General features: G+C 39.6%; 1 protein-coding gene across 1 annotated transcript in view; it reads left to right on the top strand.

Moving 5' to 3' along the window:
• The window catches only part of LOC140237198 (trafficking protein particle complex subunit 5-like), a 96940-nt gene that overhangs the window by 19903 nt on the left and 64187 nt on the right, over positions 1–12850 (top strand). Inside the window, exon 5 of the mRNA XM_072317142.1 lies at positions 2513–2572. Within this exon, the coding sequence (XP_072173243.1) occupies positions 2513–2572 (60 nt within the window). The remainder of the gene's footprint in view (positions 1–2512; positions 2573–12850) is intronic.

Below are 12850 nucleotides of genomic sequence, written 5' to 3'. Positions count from 1 at the left end.
TTATGCACATGCTCTGTTGTAATTTTCATTTTAACATCATTGTACATCAATACAGATTTTATTATGTTTGCAAGGAAAATGGGTATTAGGATTGTTATTGCCGCACTGCTTTAAGCCAGCGCTGATGATGAGAAAGTAATCTTCATGACAACATTACACTACTACTGTAAAAGTGGAAATTTTTGCGGTGTTGAAATTTTCGCATTTCACGCAACCAGAAGCTAATGCAAAAATAAAAGCACGCAAATATTTTTGTGTGCCATATGTTCCAGTAGTTGATGTCTTGATTCCGCAGAATTAAAATCACTCGAAAATCTTCTTACCCGGCCAAGCGCAAAAAATTAGTCGCGCGAAAATATCCACTCTTACAGTAATGGACGTGAGATGGCGCTACTCAATGCCATACCCCGAGTTACGACCTTACCCAAGGGTACGGCGTGCCGAATCATTTCTGAAGTGTATGTGCCATTCAATTGTAGCAGAATGTTGCAGCGAAATGGCCAAGCTACTGAAGTGCAAATGTAACTTGGAATACCCCTGGCCTAACTCAGCCCATGCCTGCTATCTACTGCTGATGGAGACATACAGTGTAGTTCGAAATGCTTAATTATTCACTGCAATGGTGAGGTATGCTGCTTAATATCCCACATTTTTTGGCAAATACTGTACCATGATGTGTTTGATGGCCTATAAATAGGACATATTAGAAAAAAATAAAATATTAAGGAATGTATACAACAATTTTTTTTTGTATGAATGGTGAAACCTGTACAAATACAGTGTACTTCCTTGACTTGTTGCTGACATTATGTTGAGGGAAATATTCTTCTTGCTTTCGGAAAGAGGTGTAAAGTCAAATCATATTTAACACTGCGAGAAAAATGAGACTGTATAGAATTGAAGGTTTACTTTATATTATTGTACTATGGTGAAATCTTCGACTATTTTCCCCTTTTCATCCAGCATGAATGACCCATGGATGCAACTACCGGTAAAACTGTAAATTTTTAAAAACTTTAGACTTTTGAATGGATAGTCCAACATTCCTGAAGCTACGCTATCATGTTCTCATGATATTTCTGCACTCAATTACAGCAGTACCAGGGAGTAATCCACATCTACAAATTGTACAAAACATGTTTGGGGGTAGATTTCTCCTTAATTGTTGATTAGTGGTCACTTGCTTGATCCCTTGGACAATGTCTATGGTCCACCACATTCATGATCCCACAGCCATTGTTGCACACCAGGACTTAGTTCCAGGGCATTAAGTCCCAGGAAATAGATTCAAGATTTCAGGGTCGTTTCGTCCTAATGGCGTAACAACGCTGGTGTATCACCCAACAAGAGGACATAAATCGCCACCGCGGGATTAAGCTCTCCGTGGCATTTTCTGGAAATCTCCCCTTCGGAACTTGGGCTGTCTTATACGAGTAACCCTGATTTTTGATGCCTAGCGTTGGTCATCACATGAGTCCGAATGTTTAAATGACGCTGCTGCCGAATTTTAGGTTGAAAAGAAGCAAACCTTACTAATTCCCTAAATTCACTTTGGTAAAACAATGCTTTTTTTAGAAGCCCCCCCCCCCCCCCCCATGCCATCTTGCCTTACAGCCCCAGTACTGTGTTGTGAAACTGGACTTCAATAGATAGTACTAGTATTGTTACTAAGTGGTGCAACTCCCATACACTTATCATTTACATGAATGAAATGTCAGTCAAATGTGGTACAAAGTCTTACCCACTTCAAGATGCGAACTTGCAAAACACCAACTCATACTTGATGTTTAAATGGACACGTTGAATAGGGCAGTTTACTAATGCTATAAAAGTATTTTCGTATCGAAAGAAAGCTTTCCTGATGACCTTGGAATAAGCTGCTCTGTTCGTGTGTTCCTCTTTTACAAGATTGTTAAAGCTTGATTGTTAATCATTATTATCTAATTTGTAGTATACACTAAGTATGGTTATACTATTGTTGATGTAATATTTTGTTCATTATTATCATTATCTTTATGATTTCTGTTATTATGGTAACCATTCTCATTGTTATTGTATTCAAGACTAATGAAATTAGGCATGTTCAAGAGGTTTAAATAGTCATGACTCTAATTGACCTGTGAGGCATTAAAGTCAAATATACAGCAAATGCAAAGTCAAATCTTATCAAATTTTCCTCTTTGAGGTTTCAGTTTTTCCTTTTGATTTTCTTTTAAAACTTCCTACCTGATGTATATCTGAAGTTAGGTCAAACTTATTTATTGTTGGCCATGAGATAAAACATGTATGCAAGCATTTCATAAAACTACTTTAACATTGTACTCCAGAATCGATTTATAATATGAAAGAATTGGCGGATACGTTTAAATCGTGATATGTGCTGCAAATTGTGTACCTCGCGAGTTTCCCTTCATACAATGTACCTTGGCCTAGAGAACATTGCCGATTGTCGATTGTTGTGTCCTGCTCTCAATGTTCAGCTTTCCTTGACATTCTATGATTGTTTGGACAGATTACATCATAGAGAAGGAGTCGGTAGTCAACAAGTTCATTTCTGTGCCCAAAGACAAAGGTAGGTGCTCCTTGAATTTTTTTCCTCTTCCTGTTCGTTTGCCCACCTGGTGTCATCTTTACAATTTCCTTTGACCTTGTACTTGTATTTGTCACATAATTTTAGACAATTTGATTATTTTTGTGTATGTATGCATGTATGTATGTATGTATGTATGTACTATGTATGTGTGTGTGTGTGTGTGTGTGTGTGTGTGTGTGAATGGTTGGACGAGCAAGAGGTACTTTGTGGGGATTCCGTTGTATGTTTCGCTTTATTTAGTCAGTACTGCAGGGGTAAAAATGACATTGTGGGAGTATGTGTCTATGGGAGAAAACAATGGGGTACTCCCACAAGTACCTATTTTAAGTGTGTGTGTGTGTGTGTCTTCATGTCTTCTCTTTTGCCATTCTTTGACTGTTTATTCAAGTTTTTATGTTATTTTCGTGATATATTATACTTGAGATCCTATAAAATATCATTTGATATCTGTCTACATGTAGCATCATCCTACATTTAATTAATTCATCACTCAAGCACTCTTTGCAACTTGCTAAAACATGTGTTTTACTTTTGTTGGTTTGTGTTTTTTGTTTTTGTTTTGTTTTTGACTTTGTTTTTGAGGTCCATGACTTGCCTCAAATTCAATATGAGCTAATTAAGTAGTGTGTTCAGACATCCTTATACTGCATTTGATAAGCTGTTATTTTCTTAAGGGTTTAATTTTCTTGAATTTCGCAAATCACTGCTAGGCTGCAAATTTAACAATGCGCAAAAAATGTCTCCGTATGCTAGGCTAATAGTGCACTTAAGATAAACCTTGGTGTTAAATCACGAAAGTGCCATCCTGTGAAAATGTCTGTGACTTCCCCATTTGCAAAAATATCTGTTTGCAAAAATAACAGCTTATACAGTATACTGTTTTGTTTTTGACTTTGTTTTTGAGGTCCATGACTTGCCTCAAATTCAATATGAGCTAATTAAGTAGTGTGTTCAGACATCCTTATACTGCATTTGATAAGCTGTTATTAAGGATTTAATTTTCTTGAATTTCGCAAATCACTGCTAGGCTGCAAATTTAACAATGCGCAAAAAATGTCTCCGTACGCTAGGCTAATAGTGCACTTAAGATAAACCTTGGTGTTAAATCACGAAAGTGCCATCCTGTGAAAATGTCTGTGACTTCCCCATTTGCAAAAATATCTGTTTGCAAAAATAACAGCTTATACAGTATACTACTAGTCCCTGGAGCTAGCCTTTCTTCCAGCCTGTGGAACTTTTTTCTTTTTTACCATTTGGTTTAAACTAGTCTAGAGGTATTCCCACTCCACCTAGGGGTGTACATTGTGTATCAGCAAAAATTGTGTATCAGCAAAACAAGCTTATACCATTCATAGTTGCAGTCATAATCCAAATCCAAAATTCTGCATCCAGACCCTTAACTCCAATCCCAGCTCCTAACCCCTGATCCAAAGTCCTGATCCTAATCCAAAAGTTTCCTATAAATCCTTAAGTTTGCTGTTATCAGAAAGCATCGGGTACATCAAGTTTACTAGAAATAATAATTAATAGACAACAAAGCACATCATACACTTGGAATATGTATGTCATAGTCATCATAATGATATTGGGCATGGACAAGGATTTTTGTTGGTTTTTGCTTTGGTTTAGGCTTGTCCCCTGTTTGTTTGGGGATTAGATTTGTAAGCCCTGTGATTAATTCAGATTCCACTGTGCTTTGACAATGTCATTGATTAGAACAGTGTGTACTGGCATTGACAGTTCTATAATCTCACAAAAAGTATACTTGATGCCATTTTTACTTTGGATACTATTGATTAAAGTAATGTTGTCAGTACATTCTGAGGTAACTTCATACCATAGTGACATATTGTGTGATTCATTTCAAAATTCTCCCTTTACCCCGCCCCTCCCCCTTCAACTTTTGCAGATTCGTAGTGCCCCTTGTAGAGATTTATGTGTGTCAAAAATTGAAATCATATCATGGACATGATTTGTCTTAGAAATGGAACCCCAAAGCTATCATGTAAAAGCACACTTTTTAGATGGGTGAACACTAATCCCTTTAAAGTGTGTGGCAATCAAATCAGACAATGTGCTTTATCAACAAGTATGACAATCCCTTGCGGCATGGTTGCTTATTAGCTTTGAACTTTATTGTCAGCCCACGGGCACGCGATTGAATTAGTGCCAGGTAGTCGGCAGGTTAAGGGGAATGGAATGGATGATTTTATGGGTCATATGATGGTTTGGTAGGTGGATCGAAGGAAGAGTGGAAGTGGGATTGGGGGCTCCATCCAACAACATTCTCTGGCAGTCTTCACTGCACTCTGTAACAACATGTGGCTGTGAAGGTTCACAACTCAAGCGATTTCAGCTGGAAATATTGCTTGATGTCTAATAAGTTAATGAATTAAAACAGACAATTGACTTCAAGAAACTGGAATGTATGTTGTTACAATATTGAAACAAATTGAGACCCCAGTATTCTCAAAATGGGAGTCATTCTTCCGAGGAGAAGTCTTCTTTCTTTTTTGCTTTTTGTAATTGTGTGGTTTGTTCTGCCAGAGATAAAGCATTCATGGGCATCTGTGCTGTGTGAATATTAAAGTGAATCATACATGTGCTGAAGATAGATCTAAAGTGCAACCGTGAAAGAGTATTGGGGCAAATTATTTGTATAGGGCCCCATTTCTCTCTCTCTCTCTTCTTTCGATCTTTAAAATAACAACAACAAAGAGTATGTAAAGATTGTATTTCACTTGTAAAGATCATAACTACAGTGTATTGCATGTTTGTTGGCATGTCACCTTCATGGGAGTTAAAGCGTATGTATTCAGGTTGGTGGTGTTCACACCTTTTCGTCTCAATCTAGTAATGTTCAATGTGATGTGTGTTTGTTTTGTTTCTCTGCACGAAGGAACAATGTAGGAGGTGCTTACCGCAGCAGAACAATCTTATCAGTCAGATCATGGACCTACATGGTCAGATCTGCAATCTTATCAGTCAGATCAGTAATCTTCAGTTTGGTTTCACAAGAATTTTCCTTTTTTTTTTTCTATCACCTGAGCTCAGTTCTATTGTCCTTTAGATCAGAAGTCTCTCAGGTAAAGAACTAAGTGTGATTATAACTCTTCGCAAACATTCCTTTTTAGACCAATTTTATTGCTATGGAACACCTGGAATTCTTTTGTGTGTGTCTGAGCATTATACAACTTAATGTATGTGACCGTGCACTTCAAAACGAACATAAAGTCGCACACACTGATTTTGCGTGAGGACTGAAAATAAGTGAAATGGGTCAGCCTAGCCGAACTTGACTTTTTCATATTTTCAGAAAGAGCTGGTCTTCTTTTACATTATGCTAAAATTTGGTATCATAAAACGGGCAGGAGAGTGTGTTTTTTAGCATTTTATCTCGATCATTTTTGGTAGAATAGTGTGATTAGGTGTGTCTTTAGAATCCCTTTTTCATTTCCGAAAAACCTTGTCCACACTCTTCGCTCTCAACTCTAATAACTTTTGAAAGGATCTACTGTTTTGAAAGTTGGCATTATTTATGGATAGAATGTGTTAATGAGGCATGCTTAATTTCAGTTTAATCTGATAATCCCTTCATTGTTGTTACTCTGGTGGTTTACTTCCTGTTTTCTGTCCCATTCATCGCACAGCCAGCACGGTTTGGTAAAGATTAAGTGCTTGAATAGACACTGTACTTCAGAGCCTCTTTTCTCAGTACACATTTTTCCTGAGTTTGTGCTTTCTTTCCAATATTTAGATAGGTTAGGAGAATCCATTTGATTTGAGTTATACATCATTTTAAAGCTTAAAGTCTGCTCTTTCAGAATATGGTCTTAACTAAAAATTCATGTCTGGCGACTTTTTGTTTGTTTTGAGGTGCAAGGTCACATATGGTCTTACATACGTATGCGAGAGTGTTAGTATGTTTTGAGTGTGTGTGTGTGCATATAATGTGCTTGTGTGCACACAAAAGTACTGTATGGAGTTTTTGATGTTAATTTTCTCGTGCTTGCGATTCAATGATATAGCGCGGGTCGTAGGGTACTAATAGTTCAAATTTTAGTGCATGGTTGACAGCACTGTGCAACGTTCGCATTATCAGCTAAAAGATAGGTGTTGTGGCATGTGATGGTCGGGGGTGGGCGGAGAGCAGAATAGCTTGAATCGCCACGGTGTTAGTGATGTCTACAGTTCAGTTGCAGCATTCATGTCAGAACAAAATGTCAGTGCTTTGGGTCAGTGAGAACCAACACGATAACTTTTTATCAATTCTTCCCCAATTTAAGGTAGGCTTATCAGACAATACAATCTGTGCAAGCATAATTGTAGGCCCCATTGCATGAATAGTTCACAATTTACCATGCAACTGTAGTTGTTATCGCTATGGCAACATTAATTGCAGTGCTGATTGCTATTATATCTGTTCCTATCAAAGATTTTTGTGTGTGTGAGTATGCGTGTGTGTTTTGTATTTTTATGCCTCAGCCCAGCAGGTTGTCCATCTGTCCCACATTTCATTATTTCATAAGATGCCTAGTGAATTTTGTTTAGTACCTAGCTCAGGTACAGTATATTATGTTGAACTAAATTAAAGATGTACCGGTTGGTAAGATTTTGGGCACACTCCCTGGAAGCAAAGACTCCGACCCCAACCATCTCTTATAAACTGGGGATTCTCCTGCCTGGACCCCCTAGCAAACTGGAGACTCTGATCATGCGAACACTGGCAAAGTGTTATGTGTACTTAAAGTGCACATCACGAGTGCAAAGCATGACATCCGTTATGGCATAGCGCTTCCACGGCCCACGTACATGTAGGGGCCCTGGCAGCTCTAGGGTTTATACAGTGCCAATGCTCTCTAGTGCTACTCTAGCCATATTTTTGAGCATGTATTAAGGACAATTATACCACACTTGGATAGGAGAAAGCTGAATTTCAAGTGGTAGAAAATAAATCAGCTAGAGTGGGAAAATTCACACTTAAGCGGAAGAGCAGGAGACTTTGTGAATATGGCCTCAAGTTGACGATCTCTGCTAGAAGTGGGAGAGAATGAGTTTGGTAATACTAGGGTAAAAATGTATGGATAGTCATTTCCATGAAACTTAAATGATGAAAGGTGAAATGTCAAAGTGGGACGGTCACTGTGATTTGCAAAATAATATCCATTCGTATAATATTTCAATAAAGAATGTCCAGTAAGCATGATATCCAGGGTGGTCTTTGCTCCAAACCGTATCAGATTCTCAAAGGCAGTGGGATAAACGGACTAAGGAGCAACCAAATTTCTTCAGGTTAAAAATAAGGGCAATATTGCTGAAATTGCTGGGTCTCTTTGAATGAATATTATTGTCTTAAAAAAACTGGAATTATGCTTTAACAACTATTGAGTTATAGTTTGTTATTTTTTGTTTGTTTGTGTATTTTTTGTTCTTCTCTTATACGTGTGAAATCACCGACTTTAATAGTGTAGTGAAAAAAAAACACTTTGACAATGTGCTATTGTTGTTGGTAATTTTTGCTCCCCAACCCATCTCCAGTTGGCTCACTATGGTAGTAACTCTTGTGTGACAGCTAATAGACCCTATCAGCAATCAATCACATGGAGGCAGAGGGCAATCTTATCTGATTCATCAGGTTTTTATGGGTGTCATTTTGTGAAATTTGTCAGTAATTTGTCCTTTTATCCTAGCTGTGAAGATGCACCACTGGGTAAATATGTTTTTGGTGCTTGCGGATGATCTGTTTACTCTGCACACAATAAAGGGTAAAAGCGATTGTGTACACACTCACCCTTCATCGCCCTATCAGTTTTTCGTATCTCAGGTACTTTTGTACCGGGACATTTGATTTGAAAGAAGAATGTTGATGTAGCGCGATAATCAATTACGCAGTTTTTGTCCTTGACAATTGCTCATGGCAATGTAACCAGAACAGGTGAGCTTCTGACTGTGTAGCCTCAAGCGAACAGAGTCATTGGGAACATGTTGCGCCATCTACATCAGGCATCAAAGAAGATGAAACAATTTCGTGAAGAGGGTCGTCCACATTTATATGCAAATACCGTAGGGCTCGACTCCCACACTGTTGACCCGTTGATGACGAGTCCTGAGTACACTCGGCCAAGTGTCTATGGGAAATGATTGTTGTAGCAAAATCAGTCCGTCCTCAGCGAGTTAATTCTTCTGTTCAGGGTTGGTCAAACTGGTGCAGTTACAATGATATCCGTAAAAAAAAAAAATACAAACTGTTGTCTGCTTTTTTGTTCTGTTCATTATTTGCCTCATCTATGGGACTTTGTAACAATATGATATGACTGGTGTATTCATGGGGTGTTAGCATGTTTAATTTTCCCTTCTAGACAAGATGGCTGGATAGCCTGTGGTCAGTTTGCATGAGCTGGTCTTCCATGGGGTGCAGTTGTGAGTACTTGGGATGGACTCACATCACTGGGTCATACACCCTGTTCTCTATAATGATAATAATGAGGTCTTCTTTATCCAGGATAGCCTCTTCGTGTTGCCGCTGCTCTACCAGAGGGCCCTGCCATTATTATTACCCTAGCATTGCCAGGTACCCATTCATACACCTGGGGGCAAGAGGAACATGGTAGGTAAAACATTTTGTCCAAGGACGTAAGCACTGGACTGGATTTGAACTCGGGTCCTTTGATTTGGAGTTGGGAGTCTTATCCACCAGGCTACAGTGCCCCTACCATGAACGAACAATGAATGAATGGGGCATTTACATGTGTGGTTTGTGACTCTCTCACACATGGGACCTCTGAGGGACAGAGTGGGTTGCCTGTACAAGAGGGGACGGCATGATAGCACACGTATATTGCTCAGTAAGACTCACCCAGGTTTGAACCTTTGCTCAAACGCTAGTCATTTGATTGAAAGGAGCTACCTCACTGCCAGTTTATATCAGCACCGATCAAATGACATAACCCAAAAATGCTCAATGCAGATGCTCAAACATATACTCAGTACATATAATTTTATGAGATACGATAATTGTATCCGATACGTATATTTGTTAAATACATGTTAGAGTTCGACATTAGAGGTGGCATATTTGTATATAAATAGATATTGAATGGATGTATAGTTCTGCATGACATATTTCACACAGTAATGCCAGTTGCGACATTCGCTTGAGAGATCATCATGTGTGACATTGTGGTCGGTGTTTCTCCGCATCAGAAATTCTGCGTCAGCCACAATGGTTTGAACTGTGCAAATTTGCCGACTCTTCTCGTGTGCTCTGCACCCGTTTCTGCAGTGGGTTGAAGGTTCTTGCGAAAGTGACATTCACCCACCAGTGACTGAGAGCTCTTCGGAGCTGCAAAGACTCCCAGCAAAATGAAATGATATATCCTGACAAAAGTTAGTTTTGCCCATCAGGATGAATGTACTGTAACAAACAAGGTATGTCCCCCAAAACCTTATTTTTTTATCTCCTTGATTTTGAAATGTGGAACGTTGACTGCCCAGACACATAGCAACCCAGATATCCCAATGCACTAGTCTTTTGCATCGTTCATTTACCTTGTGCAGACTAGTACCCAGTATCCCCGGGCAGGTGTATGGGAAACGTGTGTAATTGCAATATCAGCTCGTCCACAATGGGTTAAGTTTAGTAGCAGTTATGATAATGAATATCTGGTCATGTTCAACAAGGTTAGCCTCGCTTGTGTAACTTAAACTGTAGTTATCTACGAGTAGCGATTCATGACTGAGTAGCATCTGCACACAGGATCTTGCATTCAGGGATTCAGAGCTATAAATGTTAATACCAAGGTGCTCACACTTCAAGGGGAACAATGTCACTTTCCAATTGCCAAATCACCTGCAAGCTGTGTGCATATCAACTTTGCCTTGCTGTAGTTTTGTTTGAATTGATGGTGATGTACATCTGCCTGCATGATCAGGTTGTTAATCGGCGCAAGTGTAGTAAGGCCAGGACCGTCCACCCATGATGACACCATCTTCGCTATTCCTTGACACTGTCATTTGTGTGTGACTGTCACCTCGCCACTCCTCAGTTGGTCTGCTTCAACGCGTATGACATGAAAGCTATGGGGAGTGGCTGTGGAATCAATCGGTTAAACAAACGTTTGCACCCAAAGTGTTAAATTTGAGAGTCAGCCACTCCCTTTAATATCGGCAGTCCCAAGCAAGTACCAGTCTCAAGGATAAGCTGAGATCTGAGGCTTGTCGGCAAATAGCTTGTGGCCTCCATTTCACAGTGGCTTGCAAACCGTGAAGCTCGTGACGTAAGTTAGCAAAGTTGGATCATTGTTCAGGCAGTTTGGTTCAGTCCTGTGAAGGAATACTTTTAAAACCCATACATGCTATATTGCTGTATGTAAATACAACTGTCAAAAAGTGATACACCTGATTCTCAATTGATGAAAATATCACAACTGCCCCCCCCCCCCAAATAAATTTTCCACCTGTCTTCCAGTGGTCTTGTCAATAAAGTTCTTTGACCACAGTTGACATACTCTCGAACGTGCGCTGCCCAACACTGTTGACAGATAGTCGGGAGGATCTTTGCCAGAGCAAGAGATGGAGCCACGTTTTATTCGAACAAACGGTTCCGCGCCACTCGACTGGTTCTGCTGCTTAGGATCAAGGCCAGGAAATGTATTCTGCGGCTGGCCTAGATAAGAGAAAGCCACAGCGAGAGAGAAGAGGTAGTTTGAACGGGGGAAAAAAAACACCCTGAAAGTTTACAAAATGGGAATCCAAACCGGCGAGGAGACTGGCAGGTACCTTGCTCGTCCGTGAGAGGTAGAGGTCTCTTCGCGCATCACAGCTCGCTGCCGATCGATGATGATTCACTCTAGAGTATCACATTCAACTTGACAAAGGGGGGCAATTCCACATGGGAGTTGTGAACCCCTTTTGTTCGGCCCGACCGCAAGAGCTGGAACATTTTTTTTTTTTTGGGGGGGGGGGGGGTTTGTTGAGATTTGTACCTGCTACCTGTATGCATCTTTATATCTGTATCTATGTCGTCCAGGAACCTCTTGCATTTGGGACTTAGAGGTTCAGTCTGCTGGAGATTGTACAGTTCTTAATGCGAAGAATGTGAAGCGAAGTATGCCAGTGAAATAAGGTCTTAAACGCCTCTTGTTTTTTCGTATTGAGTCCATCTACGTATCATTCTGTGCGTCTGTTTTTCCCTCTTTTGAAAAATTCTTGATGCAGTATTATTGCAGGAAATGAATCAAACCAAAACAAGAACAATTAGAATGTTATGGAATGAAAAACTCATCCCAATTGCTTAGAACCATTTCCAACCAATTTCTATCTGTAATTTAACCAAGACAGCATTCATCTTCCTACCAGTTACCCCCTTCACACACCTGGCTAGAGAGGAGTGTAATGGATGAGTGTCTTGCTTAAGGCTGTAAGTTCCAGTGCATGGCTGTGAACCATGGACCTTCCTATTGACAACGGAGGGTACAATCCACTAGACCTCAGCATCTCCGCTGATGACCAAAATGTGGAGCATAACATAGTACTGCAGATCGGTGAAAAATTTTGAAGAATTGTGGATTTGGTGAAACAAGAAAGGAATTTGGTCTACAGGTAGACTACGTATGCCATAATGATGATTTTTGAATGTATGATAGGGCCATTGCGATTTCAACCTGTAGCAAAATGGCAGCCATTTTGAAAATGGCTGCCTTCTCTTATTTGAAATTCTTTGATATTGTAGGTTAAATCAATTTTAGGGATGGGAATGTTTTCTTTTATATTATGAATCGCATTCCAATAGTCATTTTACAGTCAACGTAACATCTCTGATTTGACTTGTGACAAAATGATGGCCGTTTTCAAGATGACCACCATTTTCAAAATGGCCACCATCACTTTACATTTGAAATTCGTTTAACGATATTGTGTATTTGATATTAGTGCCAAATGATGCCAAAAGCACACATCATCAATGTGTGATGTCAAGCATCAGACAAGTTAATCCCTGGTTGATGGACAGCTGTCCCGTCTTCATTTTCAAGTGTGAATAAAAAAACAGGGGGTGGGGAAATGGAAGATATAATTTCGCTCCTCGTCTGGTAGCTGTATTGCTGACTCTAAGAGGCAGTTCCATATAAGATTTGACACTTGTTGAATGCAGTACGTGTATACAGTCTCAGTTTATTCGGATCTATGGATGACGGCCGTGGGAAATTGGGATGGTCTTGTAAAGAAAGGGAAGGCTGACACCTTTAAGGTTGTAGAGAA

This window comes from Diadema setosum, chromosome 13, assembly GCF_964275005.1.
Source record: "Diadema setosum chromosome 13, eeDiaSeto1, whole genome shotgun sequence".
Taxonomy (NCBI): Eukaryota; Metazoa; Echinodermata; class Echinoidea; order Diadematoida; family Diadematidae; genus Diadema; species Diadema setosum.
The sequence above is the reverse complement of the archived record's forward strand: the minus strand, read 5'-3'. Positions and strand labels throughout refer to the sequence as shown.